At 40.0% G+C, this 20,268-nt stretch overlaps 1 protein-coding gene and 1 non-coding gene across 2 annotated transcripts in view; both read left to right on the top strand.

Moving 5' to 3' along the window:
* Nucleotides 1-20,268, top strand: part of CTR9 (CTR9 homolog, Paf1/RNA polymerase II complex component) — a 39,970-nt gene that overhangs the window by 8,900 nt on the left and 10,802 nt on the right. The window contains exons 6-19 of the mRNA XM_056116050.1: nucleotides 1,756-1,904; nucleotides 6,623-6,730; nucleotides 9,956-10,063; nucleotides 10,180-10,416; nucleotides 10,714-10,803; nucleotides 10,910-11,038; nucleotides 11,212-11,395; nucleotides 13,800-13,888; nucleotides 15,156-15,341; nucleotides 15,812-15,899; nucleotides 16,086-16,234; nucleotides 18,006-18,122; nucleotides 18,271-18,416; nucleotides 20,084-20,155. Of these exons, the coding sequence (XP_055972025.1) occupies nucleotides 1,756-1,904; nucleotides 6,623-6,730; nucleotides 9,956-10,063; nucleotides 10,180-10,416; nucleotides 10,714-10,803; nucleotides 10,910-11,038; nucleotides 11,212-11,395; nucleotides 13,800-13,888; nucleotides 15,156-15,341; nucleotides 15,812-15,899; nucleotides 16,086-16,234; nucleotides 18,006-18,122; nucleotides 18,271-18,416; nucleotides 20,084-20,155 (1,852 nt within the window). The remainder of the gene's footprint in view (nucleotides 1-1,755; nucleotides 1,905-6,622; nucleotides 6,731-9,955; nucleotides 10,064-10,179; nucleotides 10,417-10,713; nucleotides 10,804-10,909; nucleotides 11,039-11,211; nucleotides 11,396-13,799; nucleotides 13,889-15,155; nucleotides 15,342-15,811; nucleotides 15,900-16,085; nucleotides 16,235-18,005; nucleotides 18,123-18,270; nucleotides 18,417-20,083; nucleotides 20,156-20,268) is intronic.
* LOC130025649 (small Cajal body-specific RNA 3) lies at nucleotides 14,189-14,329 on the top strand. The gene has a single exon (XR_008792774.1). It is a non-coding gene; the product is annotated as a small Cajal body-specific RNA 3 (non-coding RNA).

Below are 20,268 nucleotides of genomic sequence, written 5' to 3'. Positions count from 1 at the left end.
AGCAGCAAACAAATCATTAGTGACTTTGATTAAAGGTAGTTTTACAAGAATGATCAGGGTGAAATCCTCTATTGGGATGGTTTGAAAGCAAAGGAAAGGAATTAGTGAAACTAGTGTAGACAGATTTCACAAGGAATTTTTCTTCCAAAAGAAGAAAGTGAATGTGGTGGTAAGGGGACTAGAAATTAAAATCAAGAGGGATTTAAGATGGTAAATGAGGGGCTAGAGCGATAGTACAGTGGGCAGGGCATTTGCCTTGCACGCAGCCAACCCAGTTTTGATTCCCAGCATCCCATATGGTTCTCAAGCACCACCAGGAGTAATTCCTGAGTGCATGAGCCAGGAGTAACCCCTGTGCATCTCCAGGTGTGACCCAAAAAGCAAAAAAAAAAAAAAAAAAAAAAAAGAAAGAAAAAAAAGATAAATGGTCCTTTGTGGATGAGAATGAACTATTCCAAGAAAAATTTGATGCAGGAGGGTTGCTGAAGCAGTATCCTCAAAAAGTTGAAAAGGGTAGAATCTAGTAACCTCAGGAGAGCCTGGCCCTAGAATGTGAGAGGAACCTAGGTCTTAGATTGTATTTTGACATTGGATATGTGTAAGCATATATAAATTAATCTTTGGGGTTTTTTGGTTTTTTTGTTTGTTTTTATTTTTTTTGTTTGTTTTTTTGGTTTTGAAGCCACACTGAGTGGGTATTTGGGGCTTTCTTCTGGCAGTGCTTGGGGACCATGCAGGGTACCAGGGATTGAATCTGGGTTAGTTGCTTAGAAGGCAAGCACCCTACCCACAAGCACCTTGTCCAGCCCTATAAATAGATCTTTGAAGAAAATGATAGGGGCCGGAGTGATGTACATTGGGTAGGGCATTTGCCTTGCATGTGGCTGACCCAGGTTCGCATCTCCAACATCTCATATGATTCCCCCAGTACTACCAAGAGTAATGCCTTATTACAGAGCCAGGTGTAACCCCTAAGCATTGCTGGGGTGACCCAAAAAGAAAAAGAAAAAAAAAACGATAGTATGTGTATGTTGTTGGTCACAATATTTAGAGCCCCAGTGAAACTTTTTCTTCTGTTTTAAAATTGTTCTTCAAAAATTAGTGAAAATGCTTATAAGCAACAGTGTTGGAAGGCAACAAAAATGGGCTGGAGAATAACAAAGGGATATAGTGTTTGCCTATCCTATTTTGATCTGTGGGCACTGCATGGTCCCCCAAGCACCACTGGAAATGACTCCTGAGCTCAAAGCTGGGAAAAGCCCTTAAGCAACTCCCGGTGTGATCCAGCCCACAGTCCGCAAATAATGCCAGTAACTATCCATGAAAAAGGGTAAGGATGCAGGGATGGAGAAGTGGTATGATCTAACTTCAGCAAAACCAAGTTTGTGATATATAATCAAAAGATTTGGTATTATAGCTTAATATAGGGATTTTGCAAATCATAGAGAATGCTATAGCACACTGTAGCACTGTCTTCCCATTGTTCATTGATTTGCTCGAATGAGCCCAGTAATGTCTTTATCGTGAGACTCGTTCTTACTGTGTTTGGCATATTGAATACGTCATGGGTAGCTTGCCAGGCTTTGCCGTGCAGGCGAGATACTCCCGGTAGCTAGCCGGGCCGGCTGCACTCAAGGCAAATGCCCTACTGCTGTGCTATCGCTCCAGCCCTAGAGAATGTTATAGCATTTTTTAAAACTTGAACCTGAAAGTTTCTTAGTGTGACAGACTGAATGACTTGATTTTACTTTTTAGCTGAAGTTCGTTTAGGAATGGGCCATTGCTTTGTGAAACTTAACAAACTGGAAAAAGCTCGTCTGGCATTCAGCAGAGCCCTGGAACTCAATTCGAAATGCGTGGGAGCATTGGTTGGATTAGCTGTTCTAGAACTCAACAATAAAGAGGTATGTGAGTGAAAATTTTCTACTTCCTGACTGATTTGCCAGGTCCATAGTTCCTAATCTGAAATACTTAAGCCAGACTTTATAAAAAATCGGGATTTCAGATTATAACACCCCAGTTATTAGGATACTACTCCAAATGCAAATTTCTGTCTCTGTTACGAACAGTGAATGACTGTTCATACTAATAGGAGAGCCTTTTAATTAAGATATATGCTACCAATGGGTTACCCAAGTTTGCTTTTTTTAGTTAATTTTTTTAGTGAAGCAAAATAGTTTTTATTGAAACTATTTAGAAAGATATGAGGAAAGAAAGAAAGAATGAGAAATTTGTGTTCAAGAGAGAACAGAGACTTCTCTAGAGTGGAAAAAAATAAGCAAAGAAACAAAGAGGAGAGATAAGTGTTCAAGGGAAAACAAAGGCTTGAAGAGCAAAGCACTGTCTTTTCATAGGTATGTGAATTTTGCCAATGCAAATGAGTGATTACCGGCTGTATAGTTAGAAATATGTTCAGTTACAAGTAGCAGAAAGTAGTAAAACAGCAACTTTTAAACTTAAGAATTCTTTTTCTTTTTTTTTACAAATTAGATGCCTCCTCCTCCAACCCAGGTTTTCCCTTTTCTACTCATTATGTGGCCTTTCTTCCTATTATGAATGAGTCTGTCACCTTATGGTTCCTGCACCTCTAAACCACTGCCTCAGAAGGAAAGGTGAAAGAGACTAAAAGACTTTCTTTTAGGAACTGGAGTAATAGTATGGTTGGTAGAACACTTGCCTGACATGTGACAAACCCAGGTTCATTCCCCAGCACCCCACAGGGTCCCCCAAACCTGCCAGGAGTGCTCCTTGAACACAGAGGCAGAAGTGAGCCCTGAGCAGGGTGGTATGTGGATCCCACTTTTCCTACCCCCCCCCCCCCGCCGCAAGTCTTTCTTTAAGAGAAGTTCTTGGGGCCTGAGAATACAGGAGCCAAGGCACTTCTCTTATATGAAACCAACTCCTATTTAATCCCCAGCACTGCATATAATCCCCTAAGTTTCACCAGAAGTGATCCCTGAATACTGCCAGTTGTAGCCCCATAACAAAATACTAAAAAAATAGAGATGTTCTCCAGACTGAAGCATCCCAAATTGCTTCTTTTATTTTTATTTATTTATTTATTTATTTGCTTTTTGGGTCACACCCGGCAATGCACAGGGTTACTCCTGGCTCTGCACTCAGGAATTACTCCTGGCGGTGCTCAGGGGACCATATGGGATGCTGGGAATCGAACCCAGATCTGCTGCGTGCAAGGCAAACATCCTATCCGCTGTTCTATCGCTCCAGCCCCCCAAAGTGCTTCTTGTATGTAACTATCTAGAGAGTATTCCCATGTTTCTTAGACTCTGCATATTGCTATTTGGGAGCTAGGTAATTCTTTTTTTTTTTTTAATAACATTGTGATTTGTTCATAATGCAGTTGTCTCACGCATTCAATGTTCCAGGACCAATCCCACCACTAGAGTCCCCAGTTTCCCACCCACCACCCAGTCTGTCCCCTTATTAGACACAAACAAATTTATTTCATATTGTTTGTTACCACACCAAGGCAAATGAAATTTCAAAATTTAGATCAATAAAAGTTAATGTGTGATATTTGTTCTATCTGACAATGGTGTTACTGAAGTCATTGTTTAAGGTTTTACCGGTTTGGTTGGTGCTAATTGAATCTTCTGTTACTGTTTTTGCTCATTGAGTTTTGTGGTCTTCTCCACAACTTTCCCATCAGATTTGCTGTGATCCTGTTTGGTAGACAGTACCATGAAATTTAGAGGTGTTGCATTTGTAGCTGCACAATCCAGGTTGTGTGGCGCTGGAACAGTTTGGTGGTGGCTTTGCAGCTTGATGAAGTTCAGTTGTGGAGCTGGGCCCTTTCTATGTCCGAGGATGTCGGTTGTGGCTGTGGGCTTCTTTGCCTTCAGGCCGAAAGGGGACTCTGCCTACTCCCATTCCTAGAAGGCCCCACACCTCTATCTGGGAAGATTGAGTGGCATCATGTTCTTTTTGTGATTAGTTGTGGAACTGACCGATTTCTCTGACCGATTTCTCTGCTGGCAAGTTGGCAGGTAGATGTGGGGACTGCCACGTTTTCTGATGGTCGTGATGGGACTCTGCCTGCCCCCATTCCAAGAACCTTCCAGAGTTTTCAGGGCTGGGTAGTTCTTTATTGAAGAGAATTACCTCACTCACTGTAAGTTGTGTAGCAGTATCCCAATTCTGTCCACTACGTGCCAGCTCCTTCTCAGAGCTGTGATAAAAACATCTTATCTCACTTCTTCCCCAGTTGAGAATTTCTGCAGAAAAGGCAAGTAGATTATCTTCACTAGTTTAGCTCAGTTATGATTTATCCTGTAGGATTTGAAGTAAAGTAAAAGGGGAAGAGCTTTCCTTGCTGATATTAAAAGATCTTCAAGGGTACACAGTCTCAATTCTGTAAGCAGGATAAGGGTGGTTAAATATATCAACAACTGTTTTACATTGTACTATTTGAGGCTAAAGAGATAAAATACAATTCGGGGGGTACTCGCCTTGCTTGTGGCCAACCTGAGTCCAATTCTCAGCACCCATATGGTCCCCTGACCCTCACCAGAGCACCGAGCCAGGAGTAAGATCTGAGCACAATGAATATGTCCCCAAAACCAAAATAATAAAATGCATTGTTGGGGTCAGAGAGACAGTACAGGGGTTAAGGCAGTTGTCTTTTGCAGGGCCAGAGAGATTGTACAGGGGTTAAGGCAGTTGTCCTCAACACTGCATATGTTCCCTTAAACACCTCCAGGAATAATTCGTGGCATAGAGCCAAGTGTGCCACCCCCCCCCCCCCACAAAAAAAGTGCAATCATGGCAATTGAAGAATTCCTGGCAATATATGATCCCCAAAGCACCAGATGCTGCCTTAGAGAAGGCCCCTGATCCTCACCTGGTCCAAGCAGTGTCACATCTTCACGCCTTTACATTGAACTGCCACTTAGTTGACTAAGAATTACCAGGAGGAGCCACTGGAGCCTTCTGAGTACCGCCTGGGGTTCTCCTTCCACTCTGCCCCCAAAATAATAATGCAGTCTTAGGATGGGGATATGATTCAGTGTAGAGCTCATGTCTCATGTGAGGCTATGGGTTTGGTCTCACTAAGAATAAAAATACAGTCTTACAGGATAAAAAAAAACAACCCAAAGAATGAGAGAAATTATTTACCAACACTCATCTGATAAAGGGTTAATATCAAAGCTGTATAAGGCACTGGTAGAACTTTACAAGAAAAAACATCCAACCCATCAAGAGATGGGAACAGTTGAACAGAAACTTCTCAAAGAGGAAATACAAAAAGCACATGAAGAAATGCTCTATATCACTAGTTCTCAGGGAAATACAAGTCAAAACAACAATGAAATGTTGTCTCATGCCACTCAGACTGACATACATGACTCACATCAAAAAGAATAAAAACAACCAGTGCTGGTGCAGTCGTGGAGAAAAGGGACTCTCGTTCACTGCTGGTGGGAGTGTCAAAAGGTCCAGCCTTTCAGGAAACAACAAGGAGATTCACAAAAAAATCTAAGCATTGAGCTTTCGTTTGACCTAGCAACTCCACTTCTTGAAATATACTCCCAAGGGCCCAAAAAACAAAATGGAGAGAAGACACTAGCACGCCTGTGTTCCTTGCAGTACTATCTACAATAGCCAAAATCTGGAAACAACCCAAGTGTCTAAGAATAGATAACTGGATAAAGAAACTGTGGAATATTACTTGGCCATAAGAAAAGATAAAAGTCATGAAATTTGATGCTACATGGAGAGACCAGGAGAGTATCATGTTGAGTGAAGTTAGAGGGAGGGAGACCAACACAGAATGATCTCTCTTATAGGCAAGACTTAAACAGAATGGTGAGCTAATGAATACCCAAAGGCAGTGGGAACAAAAAAATATGAGAACTAGTATTCAGTAGGAAACATGCCACTGGAGCGGGCTGGGAACATGACAGGAAGTTGGCAGCATCTATGGTGGAGGGAAGCGCTCAACTGGGAGGAGGAGGTGGAGCTGGAAGATGATGTCAGCTGTTGTAGATGAAACCCTATCAGCAACAGTAGTATACATCTTTACTATAAATCACATTGCAAAGATGTATATATATATTTTTTTTCAAAGTGTTTCTTATGATAGAGCGGGAGGCAAATGGCAGGGGGGGGCGGCAGGCAGAAGGGCATTTGTGGAGGGAAGTGGGCACTGTTGAAGGGATGGGTTTTGCAACATTGTATCTGAAATTCAATCATGGATAACTCTAATTTCCATAGTGATTGAATAAAAAGAAACAAAACTCACCACTAGAAGTTCAACTAGAATTTAGAAAAAAAGACAATATTAAAAGTATTTTCTTTTATTTGGCTAAAGTATTAGCAGTAAATTAGGGGTCAGAGATTTTTTTTTATTTTACCTTTTTTAAAATAGGTGTCCAATATCAGAGGGCAAGAATAGGTTGCTTCTGCAATTGTTCGTTTAAAAAATAATAATAAATTATAACAGTTTGCCTCCAAATATTTTCTCTGTGGTGAAGGTTTATTAAAAATGAGTTATTCTGGAATATAAACTTCAATTTATATAACCTTATTTCTTGAGAATATGTAGAAAATCCTAGTTAAGTAATGTTTTCAATCAACCCTGCTATTGTCATTTTTCTTCTAGGCTGATTCCATCAAAAATGGTGTCCAACTTCTTTCCAGAGCCTATACTATCGACCCCAGCAACCCAATGGTATTGAACCACTTAGCAAATCACTTTTTCTTCAAAAAGGTAGGAAAGGTCACTTATCACTCTCATTTTTGTTTTTCTGTACTGCAGTTGATACTTTTTAACCTTGAAGAAATTTGAAAATGTCAAGTTGGGGTTTTTTTTAGTTTATCCTCTTTATCTTTTGGCAGGCACATTTTTTCATTCTTCTCATGTTCATTGACCCTTTAAATGCTACTCAGCACCTGGTTGGGTGCATGTAAATCAATAAGACCCAATATCTGCACTCAAGGAATTCAGTTTCATGGGAGAAAGAGATATGTAAACAAATGTCAGTATTTCATTGCTCTGAGGTAGAAAATGAAAGAGGAAGTGATCTAAAGTGAAAGAGGAAGGGTTTTCACCAAGTAGTAAAACCTCTTGTCTGGAGATATAGTACAAGGGCTAACGCATTTAAACCTTGTGTGGGGGGGGCTACTCTGGTTCAGTCCTGGCACTGCATATTCCCTTGAGCACCACCAGGCATGCCCCAGAAACAAAAAACAGTGAAAGCTCCTAAACTAAATTTTCAGGAGGAAAGTTGTTTACTTTTTTAAAACATGTACCAGTATAGGTAGTTGATACAGAAAGGCACAGATCTATAAAATCGTTTTAGTAGTTTGATTGATCTCTTTTGTTTATATTTTTCAGTAGCTTTGTTTATAAGATTATAGCATATGGTAGGCATTTATTAGCCAGTGGAATCTGGGTAATGGGCCATTTAAGTAACACAAAACACTCTTTTTTAAGTAATATAGAATACTCTTTTTGTAATGATTGGTTGATTAATATTTAGGCTAAAACTGTTAGCTTTCAGTATTGCAATTTAGTGAGAAATTGGAAATGTATCTTAAGAAAAATGAAATGTCATTGTATAAAATGAACACTACACAAGCTAATTTGATCTTTATAGGAAGGCAATAAGGGAATGAGGGAAGGAGGGAGAGAAAAGTCCTAAATCTAAATATTTGACTGTATACCAGTTTCCCTTGTATATAAGGAATGTTCCTTCTGATCTGGGGCACTGGGAGTACTAAGAAATTTGCCATATAAATAATGATAATGTCATTCTTAGAGGTAATCCTTCACTGCTTGTTTGTCTTTAAGATTTACAGAATATGTTCACATACATTTTCTCAGTTTATCATTACAGCAGCCTCACGATACTTTGATTTCCCTTTCTGTAGCTAGAAAAAGCTTAATATACTGATCACCATACTGCAGTGCCTTCCCTACAAAATAGTAATTTAACTGGACAGAAAAAGGTATTATTAACACCAAGACACTTTAGTAATTGAGCGTTAAAGTGTGTTTATGGATTGTAGCAATTATGATTCCTGGAGTATTTAGTACAGACCTCAAGAAAAAAGCTCAAATTAAAACTCGGTGTCTTAGGGGCCAGAATGATAGTATAGCGGTTAGGGTGTTTGCCATGTATTCAGCCAACCTGGTTTCTGTCCTCAGCATCCCATTATGGTCTCCTGAGCACTGCCAAGAGTAATTCCTCAGTGTAGAACCAGAAGTAATCTCTAAGCATTACTAGATATGCCCCAAAAACAAAAAATTGAATTAAAAAAAATAAAATTAAGTAATCTTTTGATGGAAAGAGAATTTAGAGTGGATTAAGAACAAGAAATGGTGGGTTGAAGTGGTGGGGAGTAGATTGAAAAGGAGAAATCTCGATTGTGCTGAAGAAGATAGAAGTAGTGAGGGTTTTGTTTTGCTTTTGGAACAACACCTGAGGGTGCCTGGGTGTTTCTTTTGGCAAGGTATGCAGGGAACCATGCAGGGAACCATTCATGCTCCTATGTGCAAATGTGCACTCCAGCCTATTATGTTATTCCCCAGTCCCTTGAATGAGATTTTTTTAAATAGAATCTAATCTTGAATACAGTGATAATTAAATTTCAAATAGAATTGTCTAAAAGATGTGCTGTGAATCAGGGACTAATAAAAATTGGGAAATAGTGTTCTTAGCAAAACAAACTGAACATTTTTCCTTTACTATTATTCCAATGAACAGTTACAGTTTTTTTGGTGAGGGAGAGGAATCACTCCTTACTGCACAGGACTTACTTATGGCTCTGCACTTAGGGATACTGTTGGCAGAGCTGAGGGGACCCTACAGGGTGCCTGGGATTGAAACCAGACCAGCCGCATGCAAGGCAAACACCCACTGTACTATCTCTGATCCCATAAATTACATTTTTAAAAATATTTATTTATTTATTTATTTTTCTTTTTGGGTCACACCCAGCGATTAACAGGGGTTACTCCTGGTTCATGCACTCAGGAATTACTCCTGGCCATTCTCAGGGGACCATATGGGATGCTGGGAATTGAACCCGGGTTCAGCCGCGTGCAAGGCAAATGCCCTACCTGCTGTGCTGTCAGTCCAGCCCCTAAATTAACATTTTTAACCAAAAAAAGTTTTTAATCGACTTCCTCCATCTTTCCCTTCAGATGTTGTTGTTGCTTGCGATGACCAGAGAACACACACGTGTTGCTTAAACATTTTAGTTGTAGTGCTCACTGGTTGTGGTGCTCATCAGGTTGCAGTTTGGGTTTTTGTAGATCACACCCAAATGATGCTCAGGATTTCCTCGCTCAGGAATCACATTTGGTAGGGCTCAGGGGGCCATATAATAGGTTGCCAGGGCTGGAAACACGCAAGGCACATGTACTACCCACTGTACTATTGCTCTGGCCCCAAGTTTTTGTTTGTTTTTAATAAAATTAGAACTGGGCTGGAACAATAGTACAGAGTAGGGTATTTGCATTGCACTTGTCCAACCCGGGTTCGATTCCCAGCATCCCATATGATCCTGTGAGCACCGCTAGGAGTGATTCCTGAGTGCAGAGCCAGGAGTAACCCCTATACATCGCCGGTGTGACCCAAAAGGAAAAAAAAAATTAGAACCACTAGAAGTGCCTTACCTAGAATAGTGCTTAGAACATGCTAGATCTCATTAAATTGCAGTTGCTATCATTGCAATCGATAATGAACTTAACCTCTTAGGTTACTCATCACAAAGTAGGGCTACGACCTTAAAACATTGTTGTGGGGTTTAAGTGAAATATATATGATAGGCATATGTTAAAAGCTGCATAAACGTTTACAATTTTTTTGCATTTACCAGCAGTAGAAATGAGAAAAAACTGTTAATTATTACTGTTGATTCAGTTAATGAAAGACTGTTAAGCCCATTTGCTTTCGGGTAATTGCTGTTTGAATGCTTGTCTGTTCAGGATTATAGCAAAGTGCAGCATTTGGCCCTCCATGCATTCCATAACACGGAGGTGGAAGCCATGCAAGCGGAAAGTTGCTATCAGCTGGCCAGATCATTCCACGTTCAGGTAAGGTAATTGTATACTTCTCTGAATACCTTATTCTTCTGTTTTATTTATAGTTTATTAAGTCTTCTACAAGTTTTTGTGCCTATTGTTGGTAGTTTTATTTTTCCTTTTTTTAGGAAGATTATGACCAAGCTTTCCAGTACTACTACCAAGCCACACAGTTTGCCTCATCGTCTTTTGTGCTGCCATTTTTTGGTTTGGGACAAATGTATATTTATCGAGGTGACAAAGAAAATGCATCACAGTGCTTTGAGAAAGTTTTAAAAGCTTATCCTAATAATTATGAAACTATGAAAATTCTTGGCTCTCTATATGCTGCTTCAGAAGATCAAGAAAAACGAGATATAGCCAAGGTACATTTTTTAAAAACCTTTGTGATTTTCTGTTAATTCGCTCTGGGCTCTTCTTGTTTCTTGTTATTGCTAGTAGAAACATGCTGGAAGCAATATTGATAGCCGAGCTTGTTCCAGTTGAGGCAACAACTTGGTTATTAAATATGTTTAGTGGTTTTCAACCTCTGGGTATATATTGATATACCCAGTGTATCAAACCCCACTATGCTTGAGTGTGAACATGTTAGAGGAGCCACTACTTTTAACTTTGACAGCCCATTAGTGTGATGTTTTACCTTCTAAACTATTTTACCCCAGGGACATTTGAAAAAGGTTACGGAACAATATCCTGATGATGTTGAGGCTTGGATTGAATTGGCACAAATCTTGGAACAGACGGATATACAGGTATTTTGGCAATGTGGTTATTCTCTCCCCAGTGTATGTTCTATAAACCTGGAGTAGACTTTCTCACATTTCACTCACTGCTATCCTGTCCACTGTGAAAATGCAGGGTGCCTTGTCAGCCTATGGAACAGCTACACGGATCCTACAGGAGAAAGTACAGGCTGATGTTCCCCCAGAGATTCTGAATAATGTGGGTGCTCTCCATTTTAGACTTGGGAATCTTGGCGAAGCAAAGGTAGGAAATAAGTCATAGTCCCATCTTTAATTCTTTAACTTGATTGCATGCCTTAGCTATATCAACTTTTTTTATTTTGAGATTCTGTAGTTTACAGTGCTATTAATGATGATGATTTCTCATGCATATAATTCAACTAAGTTATTTAATAATGTAATTTTCTTTCCTCATAGAAATATTTTTTGGCGTCATTGGATCGGGCAAAGGCAGAAGCTGAGCATGATGAACATTATTATAATGCCATTTCTGTTACAACATCATACAATTTAGCCAGGCTCTATGAAGCGATGTGTGAATTCCATGAGGCAGAAAAACTCTATAAAAACATCTTACGAGAACATCCCAATTATGTTGACTGTAAGAATTTTAAACTTTTATCTATAGGTGCCACACAGCTGTAAACATTTAGCCTAGAGATGCTGGAGAGTTGACTCAAAGGACTGGAGCACAGACTTTGCCTGTGGGAACCCCTGCGTCAATGCCCAGCACTGACTAGTTCCAAGGCACTACTGGGAGCCACACCCAACATTTACCCAAAGAAGCCCCCCAGGTCCACTGAGTGTGGCCCAAAAACGATAGAACATTTTTGCCTGGAGAAAAAAAATAATCTCTGAATAAATAGATTTTAAAATTTTAATTTTTTTTTTTTAAGGAAAATTTGTTGCCAGAGAGAGAGAGAGAGAGAGAGAGAGAGAGAGAGAGAGAGAGAGAGATAGTACAGGAGTTAAAGTGCTTGCCCTGGAGCAGGAGAGATAGCACAGCGGGTAGGGCGTTTGCCTTGCCTACCCTGGTTCGATTCCCAGCATCCCATATGATCCCCTGAGCACCGCCAGGAGTAACTCCTGAGTGCAGAGCCAGGAGTAACCCCTGAGCATAGCCAGGTGTGACCCAAAAAGAAAAAAATAAAAACGTACTTGCCCTTCTATGCAGCCAGCCCCTGAAAATCCCTGGCACTGTGTATTTTCCCCCAGATACTACCTGAGCATAGAACCAGGCACTGATGACCACTGCCAGGTGTGGTATAACCCTCACCCTTTTAAAAAATGTGTTTTTGGGGTTGGAGCGATAGTGCAGCAGGTAGGGCATTTGCCTTGAACGTGGCCGACCCAAGTTCGATTCCCAGCATCTCATATGGTCCCCAAGCACTGTCAGGAGTAATTCCTGAGTACATGAGCCAGGAGTAACACCTGTGCATCACCAGGTATGACCCAAAAATCAAAAAGAAAAAAGTGTTTTCACTTATTTATGCTAGAAATGTTATATATAGATAGATAGATACACACACATGCATACATATATGTATACATATATATGCATATGTGTGTGTGTATATATATATATGTACATATATATATATTGCTCAGAGAAATAGTACAGCAGTATGGCACTTCCCGTGCACATGGCTGACCCATGTTCGTTCAATTCCCCAGCACCCTATATGGTCCCTGAGCCCTGCCAGGAGTGACTCCTGAGCACAGAGCCCGGAGTAATTCCTGAGTACATGAGCCAGGAGTAACCCTGAGCATCACCAGGTTTGGCCCAAAAACCAAAAGCTAAAGTCCAGTTATTTCATATTTCATAAACTAGGCTTTTTTCAGTGAACATATGTTAGACTGCCTTTATTAGACTTAAAAATTTCTTGGTGTGTGGATTTGGTGATAGATTTCCTTTTATGATAGTCCTTCTTTGATTTCACATAAACATTTTTGTAATATTTATTATTGTGAGAAAAAGCATATTTTCCCTTGAAATAATTGTTATCGAAAATTGTTATTGAAAATAACCTTGGATTTTTGCAACATAGATGTTATAAATTGTGAAGTTTTTAATTAATTAAAATAAGTTTACAAACCATACTTCTCATAAAGGAATCTAAAGCTGAGGCCAGAAAGATAGTATAAGGGGTACGGTGCTTGCCTTGCATGTGACTGACCCAGCATTCAGTCCTTGGCACCCCAGATTGTCCCCTGAGCCTAACCAGTAGTGATCCCTAAACATAGCCAGGGAGCAAGTCTGAGAACTGCCAACTGTGGCACAAAAACAAAAAAACTAAAGCTGTGATGTTTTACTCTGATTAAGTCAGGAGCTATTAACTTGATGAGTCATATAGGTATATATGCTAATGTGATTTAAAATAAGTAAGATTTTTGTTGAGTGCCAGGCAGAATTCGAATCGATTTTGATAGGTAGTAATATTGGTTTCTTTGAGGAAAGTGATATTTTCTAGAAAAAACAACATATTTATGTGGTACTTACTATTCAAGTAGAAGAGTAACTTGAAATATTCCATATTTCAACTTGAAATATTCCATATTTCACGTTCTCAAGTCAGCAGTCCCTATACCGTGCTTTTGCTGTTTTCCATAGCTTAAGCAGCTTTTTAATTAAAAAAAAAAAAGAAAGAAAATGTCAGTGAGTACACAAGTGAAATTGAAATATAAAATTACAATTGTTTTTATCATTTAGCTTAAGACAAAGACTGGTACCAGGGTGCTAGCACTAGAAATGGAATAAAAGAGAAACCTGAAATTCCAAACAGTTAAAGTGTGATGGTAAAAGAGTTGCTCTCTACCTTGTAGACTATTAGTTATAATGATACTTGAGACTTTCCTCCATGGCACTTTTTCACCTAGTGTATGAATATTTTTCATTTGATATTTATTGTATGACTGTACCAAAGAGTTGTTTCGAAAGTCTGACTTGAAAAGTATGATCCTTTTTTCTGCTAATGTTGGAAACTAAAAATTTTGTGTATTTTCAGGCTATCTCCGCCTGGGAGCCATGGCTAGAGATAAAGGAAACTTTTATGAGGCTTCGGATTGGTTTAAGGAAGCTCTGCAGATTAATCAGGTTGGTATTTTAAGAATATTGAAAACTTAATTATTTTACACTTTCCCCTCACGAAATCAGTTACTCTTTCAATGGCTATCATTCTAACACCTTGGCATCTCCCTGTACTGTATATTTACTTATTATAGATGCCAAAGTGGTAGAGAACATATCTTGCATGTACAAGGCACTGAGGTTTTGCTCCCCCATACTTCATGGCCCCCAACATCACTGGGTTTGGTTCTTTTGTGACCCTGGCATGCCCCCTTCTTGGCATTGCCAGGAGCACCCTTTTTAGCAAAAAAGCAAAGAATTATATTTCATGGGACCTGCAAGATTCAATCATGTGGGCAAATGAAAAGATATCTTTTGCCTACAAATTGCTGTGGTCCTACAGAAACATGGAGGTCTCTGTCTGACTTAGAACAGCCTGCTAAGTCTGATCGTTCCCCTCCAGACAAGACAAAAGGGGAGGGAGGGAGGGAGAAAGGGAGGGAGAGAGGGACAGCAGGGAGAGAGAGACAGAGACAGAGAGGGAGGGAGAGGGAGGAGAGGAAGAGAGGAGAGAGAACGGGAGACAGAGGGAAAGAAAGAGGGAGAGAAGAGAGAGAGAGAGTGCGTACACTGTATTTCATATTATACCCTAGTACATACAACTGTGCATGCAAATAAATGAAAGTTTTCCAAATCTATTTGCTCCTGTAACTCCATTACCTCATTGATATTTTTATTGTATTCCATTATCTTGCATTTCTTATGTTGATAACAACTGATTTTTGTGTGTGTGTGGCAGGGGCGTAGCGGAAGTTGTTAAAGTTGTCTCCCAAGCAGTGGTCAGGGGGCTCTGGGACCACTATGGGTGATACTCAGCCCAGTATTGCTTGAAATCCACAGTGCTGAGGAGGCCACAAGGGCAACCTTGGTAATAGTGTTCAGAGGCCCTTCTAGTTCCGGCAACCAAATCCAGGGCTTCTGCATGCCAGGCACGTGCTCCAGCCTACTGAGTATCTCCCTTGGCCCTGTAAAATCTCACTAACTGATTTTATAATCCATCTCAGCTCAGTTTGGAAAACACTGTTGTCAGTGTAACTTGTCAAACCCTCCAGTGGGAGCCAGGGAGAAGTTTAAAGAGCTGAGTGCCTGATTTGCATGTGGGAGGTTAGGATCTGATCCCAGAACAAACACTGAACACCATGAAAGTAAAAACGAAACCTCTTAATTGTCAGCTATTGTAGAAAGATGATTGATATTTCCGATACAGATTTTGTTTCTTTTATTTTTGTTTCAGGACCATCCAGATGCTTGGTCATTGATTGGTAATCTTCATTTGGCTAAACAAGAATGGGGTCCTGGTCAGAAGAAATTTGAGAGAATTTTAAAACAGCCATCTACACAAAGTGACACTTACTCTATGCTGGCCCTTGGCAATGTCTGGCTCCAGACTTTGCATCAGCCCACCCGAGATCGAGAAAAGGTGATTCATTTTTGTTTCTTAAAACAAAAACCAGGGGCTAGAGCAGTAGCACAGAGGGTAGGCATTTGCCTTGCACGTGGCTGACCCGGGTTTGATTCCCAGCATTCCATATGGTCCCCTGAGTACCACCAGGAGTGATTCCTGAGTGCAGAGCCAGAAGTAACCCCTGTGCATCGCCAGGTATGACCCAAAAAGAAAACAAAACAAAACAAAACAAAAAATAAAGGACAGAGAGATAGTTCAGTGGGTAAAGATTTGCCTTGTTCAGTGGGTAAAGATTTGCCTTGCACATAGTTACCCCTGAGCCCATCAGGAATCCCTGAGCCCATCAGGAGTGATCCCTGAACACAGAGCTTGGAGTAAGCCCTGAGCACCATTGGTATAGACCCCAAAACATACAAGCAACAACAAAATGATAGTTATTTGATTCTTTTTTGAAATTTTAAAATATATTTTGTATCTTTTTATAGGAAAAACGTCATCAAGATCGTGCTCTGGCCATCTACAAACAAGTACTCAGAAATGATGCAAAGAATCTGTATGCTGCTAATGGCATAGGTGAATAAGAGTGGGATGTCCATAATGATTTGTGAAATAAATGCCTTGAAAGTAATCTTTGCTAATTATATTCTCTCTAACTATAATGAAACAAATTGCTTTCCAGGACATTTAGTTGTTTTAGTGACTCTAAAATTAGAAGTTTCTTTCATATAAACATTTTTTTATATATATATAAAACTTTAGGTGCTGTTTTGGCTCACAAAGGATATTTCCGTGAAGCTCGTGATGTATTTGCCCAAGTGAGAGAAGCAACAGCGGATATCAGTGATGTGTGGTTGAACCTAGCACACATCTATGTGGAACAAAAACAATATATTAGTGCCGTGCAAATGGTAATGTCTCAGGTTTCAAAATATTTTTATAACATGTTCTTTGTTGAGCAGATGTTTTCTTAACCAATCTGGCCCTATCGTGGATTTGCATGCTCTTGTAGTACTGTCTATTCAGAAGCCTATAGATATATAATCTTAAATCCAGTTTTTGGTATCCAAATAGAAATGTGAGTCCTGCTTCTGACTTTGATTTGCCTTGGGTAAAGGACATCTTCTCCTGGCCAGTTTCCTTTTCTATAAATGGAGATAATTGTACCTTAGTATAAAATTGAGTGAGGAGGGGCTGGGGAGCTAGCTCAAAGTGCAATGCCTGAAGGAGTGACTGATACTGAATGCAGAAGATCCAGCTTCAGTATCCTTAGTACTGCTTCTTGTGGCCCCAAAATAAAAAAATTCTGTGAGGATCCAGTTTGAAAAGTGTGTCAACATATGTTCTGTAGCATATGTGCCAGGTGTGGTGGAAAAAAACAAAAAGTTTTCTAACTTGTTTTCAGTCTTTTCAGTGTTGTTCCATGTTCCAGATGGAAAATTCACTTTTTTCTATCTCTGGGGTTTTTTTTTAACTTTTAAATTTAAAAAAAAATTTTTATTTATTGAATCACCGTGAGAACAGCCACAAAGCTTTCCAGTTTAAGTCTTGGTCCTGCAATGATCAAATACCCATCCTTTCACCAGTGCACATTTTCCACCACCAAGAACCCCAGTATACTCCCCCCACCCACCTCTCCCCCTGCCTGTATGGCAGAAGATTTCCACTTTACTCTCTCCACTTTGATCACATTCAGTATTATGACAAAAGACCCACCGTTATTATTTGGAATTTTCTTGAACAATCAGACTTGCCAAAAAGGCATCATTAGATAATTTGTTTTCTATTGCTGATTATGAAGAGCATATGATACTGCATGGTCGCAATAGCCGTGCGATTTTGGATTTCTGATTTTTTAGTAATAAGTCTGGAGGGATTTCTGCCAAAAGCTGCTGGGTTCTGAAATTGTGTGTGTGCCTCTGGGATCATGGCCGTTCAGGAGCCAGAGGTGTTTGTGGGCGGCAACTAGGGGCCTTGTCAGGGCAGGGAGCAGGGCCAGTTCCATCCCCTATCCCATGAAGTCCCATGTGCGTCGTCACTGCAGTTTCATACCTGGCTGTCCATTGGGCTCTGAAAGATGTTGACCACCATGCCGCTGCCATCAGGGGGAAGAGGCGGAGGGACAAACAGGGTTTCTTTAAATTTTTGGTCTGATTTTTGTGGGGGGGAGGTGAGGGGACATGCATTTTTGGTCACACCTGGCGATGCTTAGGGGATACTCTTGGCTCTGCATTCAGGAATTATTCCTGGCTGTGCTCAGGGGTCCATATGGGATGCCAGGGATCAAATACAGGTCGGCCACTTGCAAGGCTACCCGCTGTACTGTCACTCTGGCACCCTATTGATCAGATTTTTCTGAAAATATATCCTGGTGAATGCCAATAGTCATCCTTAAATTACTCTTTGCAATTAATCATTCAAAGGATAAAAATAACTTTTCGTGTAGCTTTAGAATCACTGAATTTTGTTTCAAAAAGATCATCATTTGAGGCTGGAGTGATAGTACAGTGGGTAGGGCGTTTGCCTTGCACGCGGCCGACCTGGGCCTTGAGCACCAGCAGGAGTAACTCCTGAGTGCAAAGCCGAAGCCAGGAGTCACCCCTGTGCATTGCCAGGTGTGTCCCTCCCCTCCCCCCCAAAAAATCATTTATTTCTTGTAACTAATTTTATTTTTGATTTTAGTATGAAAACTGCCTCAGAAAGTTCTATAAGCATCAGAACACCGAAGTTGTACTCTATTTGGCCCGAGCCCTCTTCAAGTGTGGCAAGTTACAGGAATGCAAACAGACTTTGCTAAAGGTAAAAAGAAAAATTTGTTATTCTGTGTTGCACTGTATTTTTTTTTAATTCTGTCTTATTTCTGCTCAAATACCTAACACTTTGACTAAAATTATTTTCGTATCATTAGATCAGATGAAAAATGTGTGTTGTTTTTTCATTTTTATAGGCTCGACACGTGGCACCCAATGATACAGTTCTTATGTTTAATGTGGCATTGGTCCTGCAAAGATTAGCTACCTCTGTCCTGAAAGATGAAAAGAGTAATCTGAAGGAAGTACTTAATGCTGTGAAAGAACTGGAGCTTGCACATAGGTAGGGGTTTTGTAGAAACAATTTTGGCTTTGTTGTTTTGAAGCTCTTTTCTCAAAGGTGCTGAAAATCAGATTATCCCAGAGAGGGAAGCCATTCTAGCAGTTTTTAAGCACTGAGAGCTACCACCAGGTGTCACCAAATCATCGCTAAGATCCTACCAGAATTTGGTCCCGTAGCTTGACCCCTCCTCCTGACTGGCTAGCATTGTAAGCTAGACCAAGATGACCCAGCATTTTACACTTTGGAAATGTTCCTATTCCACTCATGGTAGCACTGTAGCACTGTCCTCCCATTGTTCATCGATTTGCTCGAGAATAGCTTTACTTTTTATATCTTTGGGAGTATATTAATTTACATGAAGCTCTTCTATTTTGCTTAATAGGTTTATTTGGTTCAGCTCAAAATTTGTGTCACATTGTTGTGTTCACTATATTATGAATTTACTGTGGTCAAGTTAAAACCTGACATCTTAGATTTTATCTAACCTTACTTGAATTCTTTGGCATTTTAACCTTACCAAAATATCATTTAAGTTATTTTGAAGGCTTAGTCTCCTAATTCCAGGCTGACAAATTTGTTGATTTAATATTTAATAAATACTAATTGTTGGAATTGATTTTTTTGTGAATTTACTGATAATATTAAGTATCTTCAAAATTTATGTGTTTATTATATTTTATATTTCTAATATATATTTATTTTTATATTAACTGATATTACTTTAGTGAAAGTCTTTTTTAAGTGAATGGCATACATAAGTTTCTTAATGAAATGCCATCCTTTATGTATTAAATATCTTATATAATTGGATTTCAGTCATACAATGTTCCAGTACCCATCCCTTAACCAGTGTACATTTCCCACCAATTTCTCCAGTTTCCCTCCTACTACCCTCCCCACCTGAAACCTAATCATGAGCAACCTTGTAGCTGTGTATCTCATGGTTATTCGTTCAAAAAATTAATTTTTAAAAAAATTTTAATAGAATAGCACTCTAGCTGCAACTGTCCTCCTGTTGTTCATCAATTTGCTCGAGCAGGCCCAGGAACATCTCCATTGCAAGACTTGTTGTTACTGTGTTTGGCGTATCAAATACGTCACGGGTAGCTTGCCCGGCTTTGCTCTGTGGGTGAGATACTCTCGGTAGCTTGCTGGGCCCTCTAAGAGGGGCAGAGGAATTGAACCTGGGCCGACCAGGTCGGCCGCGTGCAAGGCAAACACCTTACCCACTATGCTATTACTCCAGCCCTTTAATAGAATCACAGTCACGGTCACGGTCACGGTCCTCCCGTTGTTCCTCGATTTGCTCTAGCGGGCCCAGTAACGTCTCCATCGTGAGACTTGTTGTTACTGTGTTTGGCCTATTGAATACATCACGGGTAGCTTGCCAGGCTTTGCCGTGCAGGCGAGATACTCTCGGTAGCTTGCCGGACTCTCCGAGAGGGATGGAAGAATCAAACCTGGCTCAGCCAGGCCGGCTGCGCGAGGCAAATGCCTTACCGCTGTGCTATTGCTCTAGCCCTTAATAGAATAAAGAAAAATATTATAAAATAAGTTAACATGTAAACTTTTCTTAGGTATTTTGTAGAACAAAATCTAAAAAATCTAAGAAACATGTTTCATTACTCTTTTCTAAGTAAAGTGTTTTGTTTTCTCATTCCTTGTAGATACTTCAGTTACTTGAGTAAAGTGGGAGATAAAATGAGATTCGATTTGGCCCTTGCTGCTACTGAAGCCAGGTACTACTGTTACTATTTATGGAGGTGATTTTGGGCAGCAGCATTACATTTCGGGCTGGGAGCGTGACAGGCATAGTAGTGAATGGGCTTCTGGCCTTCCAGGTGTCAGTCAT

This window comes from Sorex fumeus, unplaced genomic scaffold (genome assembly GCF_029834395.1).
Source record: "Sorex fumeus unplaced genomic scaffold, SorFum_2.1 ptg000030l, whole genome shotgun sequence".
In the NCBI taxonomy this organism is placed as follows: domain Eukaryota; kingdom Metazoa; phylum Chordata; class Mammalia; order Eulipotyphla; family Soricidae; genus Sorex; species Sorex fumeus.
Note: the sequence above shows the minus strand (reverse complement) of the source record. Positions and strands in the feature narration are given on the sequence as shown.